Below are 20,081 nucleotides of genomic sequence, written 5' to 3' on the forward strand. Positions count from 1 at the left end.
AATACTTTGTTTTCATTACATCAGAGAGTAGGAATGATCTACACAGCAGGCCTTGCAACTGGGGCAGAGTTGGAGACGCACGGCCTAATATTTTGGCAGTAGACAGTTTGTTCACAAGTCCAGACAGTTGAATCACAGAGGGAGGACACTTACAAATGAGAGAATAAAAGCCCCACAAAATAGTAAGGTAAAAAAAAAAAAAATGGAATGAAGGAGAGAAGAATAGAAAAGAGATAGTGTTGGGGTCTGGCAATGACTTTACAGAGAGTCATGTCTTATTAACGGGAAATGCTGCTTAGATATTTTGTTAAGTAGGAATTAATAGAATCAATTAATTCTTTTATCAGGCATGAATATCTGATGAGTGAAAGGAAACGCAAGATGTCAGGAAGCAAAACGAACATTTTACTGGTACAGCTGCTCAGCACAAAAGCAAGACAGTGGTCTGCTTGAAATGAAAGTCTGGTCTCAGGACAGCTCTTCATGGAGACAGGTCTTCCTCAGAGAAAGCAACCCCATAGCAGTCCAACAGTAAGGTCAACACATAAAAGGGACATCAAAACTAAATTACTCTTGAAGGTGCTCCCTCTAGGCTGAGGTTAAGGGATAACACGAAGGATGTGCAGGGGAGGTCGGGTGCTCCTTTATGCCTTGTTCAGTGCATGCAGTGCCTCCTGCCCCTGGCTGCCCAGCTTCTCCCTTTTATGTGAAAGAAGCTTGCAGGAAAATATTCAAACATTTTGGAATATATATATAATATTCCAACATTTTGAACCATTGGTATCAAAGTCCTGCCACAGCTGCTAGCATACTGCATGCACTCGCTCGACAGCTTGCAGTACGCATCCTACCATGCTCTTCACCCCATCTGACATTTTCCTAATGATTTATTATGCAATGGCGATCCTCCATTGTAGGTTTCCTGGAGATGCACACCACGTATTACAGGCCACACAACAATTCCGTATAACAAATGAATTGTTCCTAACCTAATCGCTTTGAAAACTTATTCCTGACTCCTGTATGCTTGGCATCAAAATAGCTACGCGGAGCCCCTCCTCCATACAATTAGACAGAAAGCTAAATATCTTACAAAGAAGTGCAAAACTAGAGTGCACTCAATACCTTGCAGTATTATATAACACCAAAAAAGGTTATTAACAAGCAACTCGGATGAACTCAAAACATGATACTGTGGTAAGCTGACCTTTGCAAAGCGTTGCTACGAGGGCCCTCCAGCTCACAGGCAGGCTGCTGTGCTGCTCAGCACAGCCACTGTGTGCCCGAGATTTGCAGCGTCCCCCCCTCTGCAGCCTTCAGGTGCCTTACACTGTCCCATGTATTTTAACTAACACCTCTTAGAAGGAATTGCTACCACCCCTGTGATGGGTATGATATGGAGGCACACAAAGAGACAGATTTTCCAAAAACATTTAAATACTGAAAGTTGCTCTCAGAGGCACACAGCTGACCTTCAGTGAGTTGTTAAGCATCTGCCTGTGTGCTCAGGTGCTTTGGATGTGACACGGGCAGGCTTAGCTACTGTCTGGCCTGGCTGCACAAAGAGGGAACCAGACATCCTGAACCCTGGCTGGTGCCTTCCCAAGCAACCAGGTTTCTTGTTTTCCCTCTTTTTGCCCTTTTACAATTTTCCCTTCTGTTAATATCTGTGCAGTCAGCCATAGACTGTGTTATGATTACACCGGTGTGTTTGCATATTCCTGTTATTTATCCATAGATTTAGTCCTTGTGAAGGCTTGCTTTAAATTCTAGTGTGGCTAAGCCCAAATTACATTAGCTAATGTCTCAGATAAGAACTTTACATGCTGTTGCAGAAATACATTTTATTATAAGTAAGAGAATATCATTCCTGTTTAAATTGTTCCCTCTCTTATTAAAACGGAACACAGAAACACTGATTTACGACAACATATCATGAGTAACATATTGAAAAGAAAACTCTGAAAATCCCAAACAGTTGCAACATTTTGCATCTGAGCAGAAAAGATCATACATATCAGCTGATTCTTCCCCAAGTCAGGCTATATAAAACTTGGTGCAAACATTTGGAATAACGCAACAGGATCTCTGATTTATGATTTGCCAAGCACGTGTTGTTGGCATTTGCCATAAAGCACAGTGATGGCTACTCACCAGCTGCACTTTAGCGTGCCACTTTCCTTGTCCTGCCTGTGAGTGGGATATAGTGTACCTGCAGGCTCTAGAAGCCAAGATTCCTTGGGATGTTCTTGCCTTGGAGATTTCGTCAAGTGGATCCTCTTACTGACACCTGAACCCAGGACGACCTTGGACCACGCGGACACGCTAGAATTTCACTCAACTCATTCCTGTGGGTATTATATAGTCTGAAGCCAAAATATCAGTGGAAATTGTTGTCGTATAAGTGCAGACCCTTATTTTGCAATAAATACTTAGGGGAGGACAGGCTTTTATACATAGTATAGCCCTTCTGCCTGGTGCAGGGCAGGCAGCTGCATTTGAATCCACTCAGCATTTGACCAGCACATTGCACCCTGGTTATCTGACATATTAGCAAGTAGGGATTAGATTAATTACCATCCATCTCTTTTCATAATACATACTTTTTCTGGGCATTACCTAATAAAAGATAATAAATGGGAAAATACCGTGTTCACACACAGTAAAAATGAAATATAATTCATCACTAACAGTATTACATGTGTATGCTTCTAGCTGTCCTGGCATGCGTGCCTACTTTTCAATATTGGCCTAAACTATTTGTGCTCACAGGCTGCTTTCCATACTATTATTTAAATTAATAGATGACTCTAAGCACCACTAGAGGGCACAGAATTATAACAATATTTCTCAGCAGGTCACCAAAAGTACATCAGGAGCAGGAGTTCAGCCACTTTCGCAGCTTGTTGCCCATGCCCCCGGCTTGTAGCCTCGCTCCTAACAGCAGCCACACACGTGTGCAGCTCCGTGACCGCACACAGTCGGACCAGCAGCTGAATGGAGAGCATGGGGGAGCACCCATGGGACAGGGATGGGGATGGGGACAGGGACAGAGTGCAGAGGCAGAGAGGAGGCTGGGCCACGTGCTCCCAGTTGGCCGGCACGGTTCAGCTTTCTGGAACCTGAGTACCCATCCTCAAATATTTCACTTGAATGACTAAGGCCGGGAGGGTGTGAATCCAAGCCTGGTGCCCGAGGCCCAGCTGATTTCAAAGGCATGCTGTACATATTTGGCTGGAAACGGGCACGGAGGGATGAGAAAAATGAACGCTCGCATATCAAAACAGGGAAATGCAAACAAGTGGTAAATGAAGGATTAACTAACTCAATTTACAATTCAAAGAAGGACTAGATATGTGCCACTGGAAAGCTTAAATATTAATGGGGTTGCTGTGGATACTTATATCAACTACTTAACATTTGTTTTGACATGTGTGCTGTTTCTGCCACCCCTTATCACGAGTGTGAGTGGCCGTCGTGGTTTGTGAGTTCGAAAGTTCCTGTTTGCTGCTGCTGCCTGCTGTGGGAGAGGAAGTGCAATGAAGAAAGGAAGAAGATTAAGGTCTTTGTGTAAAGACAACTGATTGAAGAGCTTTGGAGATACGGTAGCAGCAAAAGAGTGCCGTTGATGCTTCCGTATTGCTTTAGAGGCACAAGTTAGTGTCCTCAGCCAGAACACAAGGCTCTTTTCTGAAAGTTGGAGATGTGCGTGTTAATCAAAGGCTTGAGAGCCTGGCCTCTAAGTAGCCAGTGCGAATGAAAAACCGAAAACTAACTGAATTTCCGAATGCCTCTGTTCATTTTAGCATAACATCGGAGCCCAAAGTACTACTTTTCACTAACCCATCCCGAGTTGGCGTCGTATTTTCACACGGCAGTGCCCAGGCTGCAAAAACAGTGCCCTGCACTTGCTCCCAACGAGCCGGCACCAGAGCACCCGTGGGTCTCCCATGTGTCCCACGGGGCTCCCCTGTGTCCCACGGGGCTCCCGCGACCCCGCGGCCACCTCGGAGACCCCCGACGGGGCAGCGGCCGGTGCTGAGCCCCGGGCATGGGCAAGGGCGGCGGGTGGCCGCGGAGCGACGGGGCTGGGGGCTGCCGGGGCCGGGGCCGGGGGCACCCTGCGAGCACCGGCAAACAACCGGCGGCCAAAGCCCGCACGGCTCCCGCCGGCTGCGGGCGGGGAGAGGCGCGGAGAGCGGCCGCGCCTGCGGCGTGGATTTTTTTTTTTTTTTTTTTTTTTTTTCCGCAAGCTCACCTTGATGCGCCGGGGAGTTAAAGGCCCACTCTCGGCAGGGGGAGCTTTGTTTTCTCGGCTCAGCTCGGGCACCGAGCGGCGGCACCGCTGCGCTCCGGCCGCACCGAAGCGCAGCCGGAGCCGCCGTGCACGGGGGCAGAGGGGCGGAGGGGGGGCGGGGGGGGACCGGGGAGCCCGCGGCGAGGGCAGCTCCCGCCGCCGCCGGGACCGTGCGGGGCCGGGGCACGGCGGAAGCGCCGGGGCTGCGCCGCGCCCTCGGGGGGACACCGGGCGGCTCTCCTGCGCTGCCCCGCCCGGGCCGGCCGCGCTCCCCGTCCGCAGCGGGGTCCCGCCGGCGGCCGACCCTCCCTCCGGCCGCGACGAGCGGCGGCAGCCGGGCGACTTTTTGGGACTTGCATGGACATCGCCTAGCCTGCGGGCTCCGCGTCCCGCCCGGCCGCTCTCCCCGCCTCTGCCGCCCTCCTCGCCGCCTTCCTCCGCCGCTCGCCCGCAGCCCGAGGCGGCAGGGGCGGCAGGGGGCGGCGGGAGGCGCCGCCGAGCCGCGGCCCGGGGGCCCCCGCGGCCTCCCGGAGTCCGCCCGCCGCCCTCCGGCCGCCCCGTCCCGGGCTCCTCGCCTCGACCCGGGCCGCGGAGCCACGGGGTGCCGCCGGCCGGGGGGAGGAGAGCTTGCCCGGGGGGGCGCCCGCCGCCCGCCTCGCCGGGGCCCCCGCGAAGCTGCCGCAGCCCGGGCCGCCCGAAGTGGCCCGCGCCCCCCCGGCCCGCGGGCACCGCCCGGAGCCCCTCGGCCCCCGCTGCCTCCTGCGGGCCGCCGCCGCCGCCGCCGCCGCCCGCGCCCTGCTCCGCCGCGGCCCCGGCGCCCGCCCCGGCGCCCGGGGTGATGCCATGCCCCGCAACCACGGCGGCGGCGAGGAGGGCGGCTCCGCGGGGCTCTGGGTGAAGAGCGGCGCGGCGGCGGGCATGAAGGATGTGGAGTCGGGCCGGGGCAGGGCGCTGGCGAGCGCGGCGGCCCGCGGCGACGGCCTGCTGCTGCTGGGCACCGCCGGCGGCGCGGCCGCCCCCGCCGGGCTGCGGGAGGGCCGCCGAGGGAAGCACGGCGCCCGCATGAGCCTGCTGGGCAAGCCGCTGTCGTACAGCAGCGGGCCGAGCTGCCGCAGGAACGCCAAGTACCGCCGGCTGCAGAACTACCTGTACAACGTGCTGGAGCGGCCCCGCGGCTGGGCCTTCGTCTACCATGCCTTCGTGTGAGTACCGACCCCCTCCCGTCCCGTCTGGAGCCGCCGGGCTCCGAGCATCCTCCCCGCGAGCACCGCTGCGCTCCGCTCCCCGAGCATCGCCCCGCGCCCGGCGGGGCCGCTGCCACCTGCGGGAAAAGCGCCGGGAAAGCCGCTAACCCCGCTAACCCCCGCTGCCCCCCGTTATCCCTCTTTAACCCCCGGTAACCCGCCGGACTCGAGGGGCACCGGGGCCGGCCCCCAACGTGGCGTTTGCCCGGCGGTCAGCGGGCGGGAGGCTTTGCAAAGTTACTGCCGGGGAGGCGCGAGGCGCCGCTTCCACCCGCGGTGCTTCCACCCCACTCGTGGGCTCGGCTCCGAGGTACACAGCGCCGGGGGATGCTCCGCTTCCCCGACGGGCAGCCCCCCCTGCGCCCACCTGCTGCCCGCAAGGGGGGTCAGCGCTTCGGAAGGGAGCAGCGAGCAGCCTTTTCTTTGGGATTTGGCGTTTCTGCGCCTTTTCTTTGAGAACCTAACTCCTCCTTTCGGGCCAGCGCTTCCCCTCTTTCCGAGGGAGCGTGGGACTGATCCCCGCGTGCCCTGTGCTGAGCGGCACTGACACAGCGCCGGGGACCTTGCGCTGATTTATCCACACAGGCTTGCCCGGGATAGCGGTGTGAGGGGATCCGAGCCCTGTAACTGCTTCAGGTATCTCCGGGTGGTCCTCACATCGATGGCGATCCTCTGCCGTCACGGTTTTCAGTAATGCTTGGGAGAAAGGTCCAGCTCGAAAGCCTGCTGGAAGGCTGGTGAAGACACACAACACGGTGTCTGGCAAGGAGGCATTGCAATGGAGCACTAGGTGGAAATGCTGCAATAAATTACGGATGGAGTGTGATAGGTGTGACTGTAACGGGGGTGCAGGACAAGGTATTTCTGTGTTTGACCACAGAAGATACATCGTAAAGAGAAAGGAAGATTTAATTGATTTGCTGTAGGTAACTATTTTCCCTGAGAGTTGCTGGAATCAAGCTAGCGGTTACAGCAACTCCGGTGAAAAAGCAACTGGTCCCTAAAAGCTGGTAGCACTGAGACTACTCCTCTCCCAGCAACCAGGGAATCCCCAAATCTACTTTCATTTAACTTTTCATGGGCAGAAAAGTACTTTGCCAAAAACATGGCAGTGTGCTTAGTGGGATGCATCGAGGATGGAGTTCCTCAGGAGATCAAAATTGCTATAGAAGATAAGGAGTAGGAACAGATATAACATTATTGTTTAGCCAGTAAAAGGCTTTTTGACCCCCGAGTAGAGCTGCCCAGTCTATTTTACTGTGCAAATCACACTTACAGATCGAACTTTCTTCTTGGAGGGCATTTATTGGGTACATTTTGCTATTTGGGTTCTTACAGGTGTTCTTCTGCAGCGTAAATCGTGCTTAATTAAGAGTGGGAGAATCTCTGAACTACTTGCTAGGAGCTGTCTTACTGCAGTGCCTGAAGTTGCCATAGAAAATCCATAAATTGCAGTTTTGGACCTTTCTCTCTGACATCACGATGAAAACCATTAAAACAAGGAAAGTTCAAGTTGGAAATAAAGTTGACAAGTTTAAACCGCCAAAAAAAAAAAAAAAGTAAATTTCCAAACAGAGTGAAGTCATGACACAGCAGCGCTGTAAACAAGGAAGATCGCCAGCTGCGTTTAGATAATTGCCTGCATAGAATGAGAGCCAGTTTTAATTTTTAATTGCAAATGGCAATTTTGGCAGCTGTAAATGCCAACATTATATCTTTTATCTGAGCAGATCTGTGTGAAAGAGCTTGAAACATTACTGTAATATAAAGGCACCTAGTAATAATATTACCTTTAAGGATCTGTGACTACTACAGCTCCCTGTTTTTAAGGTGCTTTTGAAGTTCCATTGGATGTCAATTTGTCAGCCATCTTCATTGCCAGTCTATAAATTCTTTTAAGGTATTTATTTAATTCTGATTAATGACTGCCAAATAGTCAGATAATATTTTTGATGTTTCGGACTCCTTCTTTCCAGCCACCTGATCAAATACAATTGCATCTTAGAAAAGATACTTTCCTACAAAATAAAAAAAAAAAAGTAGTTAAAAACAAACAAACAAAAAAAGAAGTCTTGAAACAGGTTAGAGTTGCAAAGACATTACAAAGTATGTGGATGAGATGTCTGCTCCTACCTCTGCTAAGCTATTCTTGACTACCGCAGAGCCCGTTATAGCCCTGTACTATTTCTGGTACAGAAATGGGATATCTGGTGTAAGACCTTCTGTCTAGATCATTGTTCTCCTAAAATGAAGCTCACTGTGATATGCAGGGTTGAAATAACCCTAGGGTGCTTTCAGAGTTTCAGTTTGAAGTCTTAGATGTATGAGTTTATTTAGTCTTGCCTGTTTGTTTTTGCAGTGAGAAGTGGGGAATTAAGCACCAGTTACAAATGAGAAACCATCCCTGCAGTGATATTTTCATTTCTCATTTCCATAGGGAAAGTGCTTTAGAGCTGAGAATTATGCCCAATTTGCTCTTCTTTTTTCTTCTTGGCCTTTCAAAGCAGAAAGAAAAATAGGCCAGCCACCTGAGGAGCAAGTGTTGTGACCTGCATTTGGAAGTCAGTTGGTTAATTTATTTGTAAATACAACCACGTAAACTGCTGGCAAAGACAGCTGTTCTGCAAACTTTTGCTACTAGGTGAACTATATTACTCTTGAGCATGGGCCTTTGACTTCGGTATAATTGTGCTGGGTAGTAGAGCCGTAAATTACATGTTTCTTGGCTCCTTTTTGTGTATCTCAGTAGCTCTTTACATGGAAGCCCTAGTTAAAATCTTTACTGCAAGCACCACAGTCTTCTGTTCTTAGTCATTTAGGAACACTTAAAATATGTACGCTTATGAAATCAGAAAAGAACATTCATACCATTTGTGAGTAATGAGTCAGTAACTTAAACTCTTGCTAATAAAGTATTTATGCCACACCACATCACCTACACATGGAGCATGTGCATATTTAATGCACGTGCACGTATGTTAAAATGCTGTAATATTGTAACTTCTGAGAAGCCGTTGTCTTGGATTCTCGTAGAATTTCTTTTTGTTGTTGCTGTTGTTGTTTATTTAGATTATTTTGGGTTGTTTGGTTGGTTTGATAAGAATGTGTAGACATCGCCTTAGACGGATCAAAGGGGAATTCCAGATTTGTTGCAAATTTAACTCTGGGTTTCATCTTCAGCTGTCATAAGGATTTTGTATTATTTTTATTCTTAACTGACATTCTGAAAAAGAGATGGCATGAGAAGCTCAGAAAAAATATTACTCTGGTACTGTTTTTACTCGTAGGATATAATTAGTTGCATAAGTTTCTTACTTTAACATGTTGGATTTAGTTCAGGAATAATAAAGTTTCTGTTTCTTGCTAACTTTTTAATAAATTCTGTGCAAATGTCCTTAATATTTGTCATGGTAATGTCACTGTCTTTTCAAAGCCACCGCCTTTTGCTCTGGAAGCTTCTGAATCACAAATCGCAGGGCTGGATGCATGCACCAGTATAACTTTGCGTGACCTGTATTGATGTTTCCGTGGACGTCTTCTGCTGGTCATTGCTGGAGATAAGATACTGTGCTAGATGAATTTGTGACCCACTACAATGTTCTTCTTCTTGTTCTTTGCATTCTTTATGGAAATGGGCTGAGAAATGATTTCTGAAAAAGTCTAATGATGCCATCAAACATGTAACTAGCTATTTTAGTTTTCCAGATCTGCTTTCCAGACATATTTTACTAATGATCAGATGGCTATTGAACAGCAGTTTCTTTGCATCTGAGCTAACAGTGCTGCATCATACTGCGCTATGGGTATAATTAGGGAGGTTCTACATTCTACATTCTGATTAAAAACACAACAATGTGCAACACCCTAAATACTTGCCTATCAGAAAGCAGGAGAAATGATTTTATCACTTTATTCTACCCATTTTAGGGCATCTAATGAACTCGTTCCAGGTGCTGTGAGGGTAGATCTATGGCATTTATCTTTCCAAGTAGCATTTCAGAGTCAGGGCCTCGTATTGTTAGGATAACAATGTATTTTTATTTATTTTAAAAAACAAATAACAGTATGATGTGCATTACAAATAACAAATGATAGCAGAGCTGACAACATAAATGCTGTGGCAAAGCCAATCTTATTAGGTACTGAAGAGGTAAAAATGTAAAGCTGTTTAACTGCCACCTAAAGTTTAGTAAGCATTTTCTTTCGGAGAGTGACAATGAATGATGGTGAATACTTAGACGCAGTTCAGTATAAATCTGCAGCAGTTTGTTGCATTTGAATCAGTCTGTGATTCTATGTGTGTGCCACACTCTTCTCATTCATATCAACCGGGCTTTGTCTGGTCAGGTCTTAAACTTTGGTGTATGGAGGTCCCACAGCCTCACTGGGTAGCCTGTTGTAGGCCTGTACTACACCACTGTTGAAAGTGGAAAGTTTGGGGTGGGGGGAGAGTCAATCTGAACCTCCCAACTGGCAATTTCTGGTCATTTCTCCTTTTTGTATCATCTGGCACTGTCAAGAAGAATATGGCTTCTTTAACCATACAGTTTCTCTTCAGGTAGCTGTAGGCTGCTTGACTTGCTGTAGGCTGCCGGTCAACTGGTAGATCACCCTCTTGCCAGACTGAAGGAGCTCAGCTCCCTCAGCTGTGTTGTGGGAGCCTCTTGTACTTGAGGCCCCAAACCTTCTTAGTGGCTCTCTAGGGTCTCTCTCAGCTTCTGCACATCCCTGATCAATTGGTGGCAGGGCACAACTGAGTCCCATGGTGTGAGGGCATGCTAAATTAGGGAGAATAACAACCTTCTTCAGTTTTCTGGCCATGCTCTTCTAAAATAACTGTATGTTGCTTCCCTTATCTCTGGTGGGTGTATGCTATTGGCTTTTACACAACCTGCCATGTGCACAGTAACCCCAAGGCCCTTTTCACTGGGGCTGCTACCCAAACAGTGGTTTCCCAGACCATATGGATGCATGGGGTTTTTCTGCACCACATGCCGAGCTCTACTGTTCTTTTAATTGGGTTTGCTTGTTTTTTATGTTCACTTTCTGTATGTTCTTGTACTGTTCATCTCAGTCATGAGACTCTAACCAGAGAGGCAAGATACAACAATTTTCAAAACCACTTACATGTTCTCTGTGATCACAAGAGAAGATAAAATGGGCAACAACGCTGCATTCCTGCACTTTCCTACTGTTGTTCACGGACAGCAGACCTCTTCTGGAGCCCTATCATGGGCAACAAATAACATGTAGCTTCTCTTTTTCATTCAGTTTTTGTTGGAGAGCTATTGCCTGCCTGAGGATCTTCAGGGCTGGGAATATTTATCATGTCATGTGCATAAGAACTGATTTTCACTTACCAAAATATTGTTTCACATTTTGTTCTTTTCAGGCTTGGTTTCCTCAGTTCACTCATTTGTACTGGCCTTGCTCTCTCATTCAACAGTAGTGGTCCAGGGGAAACACTGCTTTGCCATAAAAATCAAAACTGTTCCTCAGCATCTTAGAAAGAAGAGAACAAAAGGTTTTCTTTGAGAAAGTCACTAAGACCAGGACTGGTGAGAGTTCATGCATATTGGCTTTCTTCTATTTGTCCTAATGTTCAGTTCTCAAATGAGATAATGAATTGTGAATGTGGTTAGCGAGGTCGATAGAACAGTACGTTAGTGTTTGGGTTTGGCCTTGTAATAGTTGGCATTATTATAATTGGCATTATATTCGGGGGTAACAGTTCTGTCTTAGATGAGTTTTTTCTTTGAGTGATGTTTCTTGTCTTGCTGATTGTGCGATGAGGGTACTCTGGATGAACTTCTTGCGGCCTCATACAGTGAAAAATATTGCCTGGAATTACAGATTTTGGCCAGGGGTAGGGCAATCTATGAATATGTAATGTGACATTAGATATGTGTTGTCTCAAAGGGGTAGTTGTTTTAGAGGATGCAGGGAAGATTTTAGGAAGATTTTAATTGCCTGTGAGACACTATTTGCGTGACAGATTTGCACAGTAGGTTCTAGACAGTAGCTTAATGAGCTGGAGACTTCTTTTTTATTATTATTTTAATAATTTTTAAGTTTCTGTAGTATTTGACTGTATAAAGCAAAAATAAATGTCACAATACTTAGATTTGATGCAATTTCGGTGCTCCAAATTTGACTGTATTGTCAGTAGCCAATCGCCTTGTTTTACTGTTGTTGTTTGTGATGAATTAAATTCCCTGAATTGGGTGAAAGTAGAATTGAGCTAAAATTTTTCAAATACTTACAAATAATGCCTAGCATCCACTGAATGAAATACCAGTGATCATTCCTTCATTAACAGTGAATTCAATATTCATTAGAATAATCATCATTAATATGTCTACCAATATTCATGAAAATGCAGGAAAAATTTTCATTATAGTTTTAGTGGAATGGAAAAACACATGTTTTAATTTTATTAATCTTTTTTTTTAATGGAAATATATGTATATAAGCTTTTATTCCTAGATAATGTTAACTCCTAATATTGCAAATAAAACTCAGTGCTGTAGGGCAGTTGGTTCTTAGTAGCTCACAGACAAAACTTAATTGCCAAGTGTTTAACATTTTTATATGTTTCATATTTCCATTGCCATAAATTATATGTCTGATGAAAATTTGCCACAGATTTTATTCGAAGGAAAACTGAATCTTCTTCACATAGGTAAAATAAGATGGAGTAGGACAAATAAATTATACTATGTAATGAAAAAACTTTAACATGTAAACATCATAGATATTATCTGATACCTTCTTCCTAATGAGGCAGATACTTTTTCTTACAATAAATCTTGCTTTTTCCCTTTGCAAACCATTCACACAACAGAGCACGCATTCTTTTCTTTTTAGTGCTGGTGGACTAAAATTTGCTTTTGACTGTGTGTATTATATAAACTATATTGAATTTGGGAAAACTTGTATATTTTTTTTCCCTTTTTGTCTTCTGCGAGAGATTTTTTTAAGAGTTTGGTTTGCAGGTTTCCTGTAAGAGAACAGACTTTGATTGCCCAAGGGATTGCCACTGTAGCTCAGTTAAGGTAGAAAATTCATCAGCTGTATGGTTTTATCAATTGCAAAATAATTTTAAGCAGTTGCTATGCACATGTCAAAGTAAAATTCCTTTACAGACATTAATTAAAAGTTCAAAGACTGTCTTACAGTTCAGCTGCATTTGATCAAGGAGTATTTTCAATTTTCTATTGAACAGTAGATTTATCTTGTGATAGCTGTCTGAGTTGCAGTGTAATTGCTTTACAGGAAGCTCACAAAACGTTCATCACTTTGGGCACTGAAGTGTAATCTTAGGCACTGTATTCTACTTGAAAGAATACATGAGCATGTATGGTCTGGGCCAGTGATTCAGAGGTGGACACAGTCCTCCAGTTGCACATATCTGAATTTCTCTACTTGGCCTTCATCCAAGAAGATATTCAAGCATAAATGTGTAGGTTTTCCTTAACAAAGATGGACATAAATATGTATGTAAGCTTTTTCTTGAAGAGCAATGGATTTTGAAAGGCATGGAGTACCTACAGCTTCCTTTAATTATTCCATTGTGTGTTCAATGGGTAATTCACTTTTTTTTTTCCCCACACTTGTATCAAATGAAGTTTAACACATGAATCATGCTCTTAAACTGATTAGGAATAATGAAGAAAGGAAGTTCTGTACCTGCCCACTTCTTGATTTAAGCAATATATCCCTGTTTGTCTTGGCTACCTTCTTGCTTTGAGGCTTCCTTCTTAAAAGAAGGGAACACATTAAACCTTTTGAGAGTTTTTGTAGAGTTTTAATTATTTTATTGTAGTCATAGCAGGTATCATATGGTATCAACATACTGGTGCCAGGAGTCAAATATGACAAATCTAAGAGAGTAAGATCTTTCTGCTTTGAGAGGAAAACAATGTTACCAAACGTATTCAGATGCTCCCTGGTTTGCTAGGGTCTCAGATTAGAGCATCTACGTCCATTCTTTTGAGGTCATTCAGTCAGAAATAGCATCTGTCTTCTTCTAGTGCATTAAATTTAATTGCTTTGTATGGCTTAAACTCATCCATAACCATGGTATCTGAGAATTACCCATTAGACGCAAATGCACAAATCTTCCTCTTCTGTGCTCTGTTAACAGGGATGCACTTAAAAGTTACTGCTGGGGCCTTTTCTAAATATATAACTTGTATGGATCCTGACAGACCTGAGAGGGCCTTTGTGGGAAAAAGATGAAATGTGTTGGATGCGCTTCTCTAAGTCATGGAGGTGTTCAGCAGGGAGTTTGGAAATGCAGGTTAGTCTCCCCAGGAGAGGAGTCTGTATCAGCAAGCACGTCTTTTTGATGGTGACGCTGACATGTCTTCAGAGCGTGACAGGTGATGCTCAGAGAAAGCTGGTGTGAGCCCTGCGTGGTGTCTGCACAGGACTGGGGTTGGAGAGCAGGTGATGTCTTTTCATGTGGCCCCATGCTGGAGAAGATGCATCGCCGTGTTGCCAGGACATCACACAGTGGATTCATCAACTTGAAATACACTGCTACATGCTGACTGAGGTTAGAAGTGGCCTGTAAAATTATTTGGAGGAAAGAAATCTCTGTATCTTCTCTCATCTCTGTGCAATAGTTTCTGCAGAGTCAATTTTTTTTGTGTGCCTTGTATGAGCCATCGCCATAGAAGAGCACATTCTTGTTTGCTGCTGTCTGCAAAAGGATGCTTATTGGTGGCAGGAAATGTAAAGCAGCTTGTGTACGGGTGCAGTGAGCTCCCTGCAGATATCTGTGCAGTGGGAAGGAAAAAGGAGCCTGTGCTGGCAGAGGGAGGGTGTTTCTCAGAGCTGTCCCTGAGACTCTCCTGAAGTGCAGCTGGGAGGTGGAACTTTTCATGCCTTTGGCCCCACCTAAATTGCTTTTACTAGCAACGTGAATTAAATGTCAGTTTCTCAGAGGAGGTTTCAGGACACTTCCTGTGCAGTATGCAGTTAGTCACACTAGGTACACGTGCACTTTAGTGATTTACTGAATTGCTAGTCATTCAATCAGTGGATGTTTCTCTCCTTGAGAAAACAACCCATTAATAACTGCATCCGTAGACTGAAGATGAAGTAGAAGATGAAGTAGAATTCCAAAAAAAAAAAAAAAAGAGGAACAGCTTTGCTGTTTAGATGTTGTTGTAAATTTTTATATAACAAAAAAAGTTGTTCAAACAAACATATTTCTCTCCCCCTTTAAGCTTGGAAGCAATAGATTTGATTTGGTGCTTGGAGATACTGTCTGGAAAGTTAGCCTTCTTCAAAGGTCACACTGGCTGCTGACTAAACTTGTGATTTGGCTTCCACTAATCTGCATGCCAGGGCATTGGAATTGACAGATTCTTGTAGGCAGTGATGAGGCAGGTGGTGATCGCGAATTATAAGTGCACTTTGGAAGGAATTTTGATTTTCATCCTGAAAATGCTTTTAGATGTAATTTTTAGCGACATTATTAGTAGTTAATAGCACTTACATAGTAGTTAGTAAAAATCATCAACTGAGCATTGATAAAAGCTCTGTCTTTCAATCAGGGATGATCGTGAAAACCATCTGAATTAGAGATATGTTTATAAATCTTCTGAAGATATACTTGAGAAATTCTTGTATGGAGGGATGAAGGCCTATTCCAAAGTTGTTAAAGCTATTATATTGTGTATATGCAGGCACTCCACATGAGATTTGCTGTTTGGAGATACTGTGTAGGGAGAGCTATGCTGAGAGCACTTGTGGAAGTGTACAGAGGCAGAAGACATTACCTAGATGGGAACAAAATCTTCAAAGTGAGGGAGAATTTATGAATATCTACTTGACTGTAACAGTACTTGACTGACATTGAATATTACATTTAAATTAGAAATGTGGGCTTATCTTACATTATTAACATGTTTTAATTGACATTTTCCCTTTTCTTATTTGCTTCCTTTTGAGAGAAAGCTGAAGTACCAATGTGAATCAATTTATCAGATTTAAATATAGATAAAGCATCCTATTGATCTTTACATCTTTCGTCCATTGAGGTTTTGACCCTTTGTGCAGACCTGAGGAAATAATCAGTAATATTTTTCTACATAATGAAAATTTTATTCAACACCTGATTGTGGTTTTTTCCTTGGTAAATGTTGGTGTATTTTGTGTGTGTGTGTGTGTATGCGTGTTCTGGTAGCTAAAGCGAATACAGGTATCTGATTTATTATCAGAGTCAGAGGCCAAGTTTTTTTTTAGACTTAAAACAATAGTTTTCAGTATTTTTCTGCTTTATGATAATGTGCTTATTCATTCATTTGATTTCATATCATGTTAGAATAATGGATGGACCCCAGTCTGTGCAATTTGAATACTGTATATAAACTGCTTGAAAATGCTATAGCAAAACATTACACTGTGCAAGAGGCAGACCCTTTCTTCAGAGCAGCAGCGTGTAGCCTTGCTGCATGTCTTAGTCTCTTGCATTTCCAGAAAGGCAGGTGACACGCATGAGCCATGCCACGTGCCTGGCTGGGGAGCACTTGCATGCAGCCTGCCCCCCTCACCAAGCAGGTGTCCACATCCTCTGGCACTTCCAGCACGATCTGTACCTGCAAGACGAATTTGCCCAGGAGGTCGTAGAAGGTAGCATCTCCTCTGGACTGCTTCTGATCTTGTTGATGGCTCTTGTAGGCTTAACATATATTGGGGACAGCAATCCTCATGACATCAGCACCCTCCTCTTTGCTGAGAATGAGCCTCAGCTGCTTTATTCCCACCTGGGTCCACGCTTGGCTGGAGCTTAGGTCACATTTTGGCTGCTCCTGTGGATAGTTTGACAGGAAGGGACGAATCAGGAGTGCAGCCCAATCTCTGCCCTCTGTCATCAGTACAGGCACACTTGGAGGAAGACCTGAGGAGCGACATCTGAAATTTCCATCCCTCTGAATACCCTTTGGCTTGCTGAGAAATATAATCCTCAGAGACTTTTTCTGCAGGAAGGAATTCAGTCGCTCCAGAGCAGTCTTATCCTTGTCCAGGGAATTTCTCCTTGAAACTATAGCTGAGTTAATGACACCTATAAAATATCAAAGACATCTAAAAATACAATAAAATTAGATTAAATGTTGTTATTGTTGCTGTTCATTAATGGGAAAGAAGGAGCTGAAATATCTATATCAAACTGAAATGTGTTATCACACCAGTAAGTGTCAGAAAAGAAGGATTTTCTTTGGAAAATCCTTTGTGTGATTTTGCTCTCCAGTATTTTTTTTTGCCTGCCCATATGTTTAAATTACTTCCCTGCAAGGAAAGGTCATGGTATTCTTTTTGACTTGCTTTTATCATCAGCTTTAGGAGTTAATCATAAATAGTGTAATAGATAATGACTGAAAACTCAGATTTATTAAGCCAGTGCAGATAGTGACATTTCAGATACGATCTGTAGCTGGAAGATATAATTGACTATCAGTCAGAATTTAAGGAATATGATTTTATAAAATTTAGATTGTGTTTTTCCTGATTAGTAATCCATGGCAAAATTTTATTGTTCTGTCTTGATTATAAAAGTGGCAAATCTCTATAAGACTGATATGAAAATGAGCCTGAATGAGAACACGAACAGTTGAAAAGATCTTGAAGTAAGTTACAAAAGACTCAGGCAAGACAAATGAAGTGTACTTTGATTTTGGGAATGGGTTAAGTTTATTAATGAGTCCACTTAGCTCTGCATACCTACATTGCCTCTGGCAATGAACTGGAGTGTTTGCATCCATCCCAGTCCAGTGCGTACTGTGGAGCAGTATTTTGTGCACACACGCGGTATTTGCTGCATTTGATCTGTTGTGATGGCTCAGTAATAAAACTTCTGTCTTTAAATCAGAAGAGTTCTGTGATGGACAGACGGTGTTGGCAGGTTATGCTGTTACTGGAACGGATCTGTTTTAATTTCAAACTGAGGGCTTCCTTGCCTACCTCTAGAGGGTGTTCAGGTGACAGCAACAAATCACTGCGGATATATTTCATACTGTTTTCTGGCAGGAGGATAAAGCTACTGTCTTGCAGTCTAACCCTATGAATTACTGGTTATGTGTTGTAAAATATCGCTAACATTTTTAGTTGGATTAAAAACAATAATTAATGCAAAAGACTGAAAAATTATTACAGTACCTTGTGAAAGTGATTGCACACCCAGACACAGCTCTGCAGGATGTAATTTACTAATCCATAAACTTCTTTATATAATGAATGTGGGAGATGCAAGTTCTTGATTAAATAATACCAAGTATTTATATCACTTTTGTGCTTAGTTGTTCTAGTTACCCAGCTAGCTAGCAATCACTGTCTTAGATGCTCTGCAAACAGTAACAAGCCTTTAGAGAGGAAATCCATCTGTTCTCTTGGAATAATGTGGAAAGGCAATACAGTGTCACTGGTCAGCATAATAGGCATGAATTTTAATTCTCCCCCTGCTTTTCTTTTTAATTACTGCAGACAATAGTGTCACTGTCCTTTATTCAGATTGGTAGCCCAGACATCACTTTTGAGATGCACCTTTATCATTCCTAATATGAGATCTGGCTACCTAATACCTTAAAGGTCTGACCTGTCTGACACCATAGCTAAAGCTACCACTCAGACTCTCAGTATTCTTGCACCATCTTCTCGTCAGGCTCAGCTCTGAATGCTCGTCACTGGAACTCTGTAACCTCTGCCTTTGAGCCTAGATTTCGCTCCTTTTACTGTCTAGGGAGAAAGTTACTTGTCTTGACTTTCAATAGCCGTACAAAGCATCTGGCTAGTCAGTTGTTAAAATTGCATGAGTTACAAAACCAGAAAGCACACTTTGCATGATTCATTAAGGGGAAAAAATAAGAACAAATGAAACAGCTCCTTTTTACTCTGTCTGGCAACCTCATGAGCATGTGTTAGAAATGCTGTTCATTCAACAGCAGAGGGTTAACATGAATGCATTCCTAACTTACCTAACTTCAGTAAACCTGTAACAAAAACTGTTAAATTTTTTTCAATCACTTTTTGAAAATGACACTTTTTTAGGCAGATACTGAGTTGTTACATAACCTGGGAATTTCACTGTGTAACAGTTTTATGAATGTTATATGTCATGTGGTTAATGAGAGAGTTCTTCCTGCATTATTGTCTGAAGATACTGAATTAGAGAAAAGGATGACTGGTGGACGGACAAGCAAAATGGCAGCACAGCTTCCCAGCACATGGCAGGGATAACAGGTTGCAGATGAACTAATGGCAGTAAAGACCAACCATCTTTTCACTTTTTCTGAGGATGCTAATGAAATTAAAGAAGTTAGGTAGCTAGTAAAGGCTAGCGAGATACCCAGGGAGAAGTGATCAATATCAATCTCATTGTTTATTTGAAACAATGTCAAAACCCTATGACTTAAGCTTTGAGAAGATAGACATTAGTTCGTGTAGTATGCTTGTTTTGAGATATGTTTTCTATGAGGCTGTTTTTCTCAAAACAAGCTTCTGCATCTGCCTACTTCTGTTTTGCAGTCTGTAGTATGGAATGAGGATGAACTTAATGCTCTTGAGATACTTTAGTTGATTTCGACTGATCATATTGCTATGAGATAATCACTATGTCTTTTGGGGCAGTCTACCAAACTTTCAAAGACATGTATAAATTTAAAGCAAATTACTGAAAAATGGAGGTAAAAAAATAATATTTTACCAACTAGCTACTAGATAACAGACATTTAAAATTGATATATACTGTGCCCAGGTAGGCTGAGTCCACTGTGTCTGCAGCTGCAGTTCTGCTTTAGATCATTGAATACACTGAGCTCATTAAAATAGCACACACACACCGTGTCTTCTGGTTGTCTTTTATGTTTGCTCTCTTAGTGCATCAGAGGACACATAACTGTAGCAAATCAAAAGACAACCCAAACTTTCTTGAATCCTCTCACTTTTTAGTTTAGGCACCCTCATCTTCCCCAAAGACAAAGCAAAGAAGAGTGTCAGCTCTTTTATCCTGGGAAAAACCAACACTGGCAAGACCTGGCTATTCCTTTTCGTGTATGTGAAGTCTTTTGCATCTGAGGTGAACAAGTGTTTCTAGCTTCTTACACCAATGGAAAGATGAAGAAAAGCTTCTGATTCTTCGTAGCCGATCTCAGTTTTTTTTTCCAAAAAGCCATTGAAAGTGAAGACATCTGACTTCCCTTTGAGTGGCTTTTTAGCTTCTCTGCCAGTCAACTTGTTCTTTTTTGCTTGTGCATGGTTGCTTTCCTAAGGCACTAATGATCTTTTACTGCCTCTGTGCTCTCTGATTAACTCAAGTCTCCCTCAGAGGACCATGGGACTGGAACCTAAGGGCTTGCTAATAGCCATCCATGTGAGAGGACCCCATGGACATTGTTCAGAGGTGAAGAGAGTGCAGCTTTTACCACAGTGATTTATTTCCTTTAAAATTTCAGCACACTGTTTTGGGCTGTCAGGAAACTCTCTGATGCATTCAAGCATATAAATATATTTAAAAAAATATATAAAAGTGCTGG

The 20,081-nt window shown here is 44.0% G+C and overlaps 1 protein-coding gene across 4 annotated transcripts in view; it reads left to right on the forward strand.

Annotated features, from left to right (window-relative positions):
* Positions 1-4,692: 4,692 nt before the first annotated feature.
* KCNQ5 (potassium voltage-gated channel subfamily Q member 5) overlaps positions 4,693-20,081 on the forward strand; it is a 291,688-nt gene continuing 276,299 nt past the window's right edge. For 2 of the 4 annotated variants that reach the window (XM_083830130.1, XM_083830127.1), the window contains exon 1: positions 5,364-5,499. Coding sequence is in view for 1 of the 4 variants with exons in the window: in XM_083830126.1 (XP_083686252.1) it covers positions 5,141-5,499 (359 nt within the window). In the remaining 3 variants the exon portion in view is untranslated. Of the gene's footprint in view, positions 5,500-20,081 lie in introns of all 4 variants that reach the window. The other 2 variants (XM_083830126.1, XM_083830131.1) reach the window with 2 other exon arrangements.

This window comes from Anser anser (genome assembly GCF_964211835.1).
Source record: "Anser anser genome assembly, chromosome: 3".
Classification (NCBI taxonomy): domain Eukaryota; kingdom Metazoa; phylum Chordata; class Aves; order Anseriformes; family Anatidae; genus Anser; species Anser anser.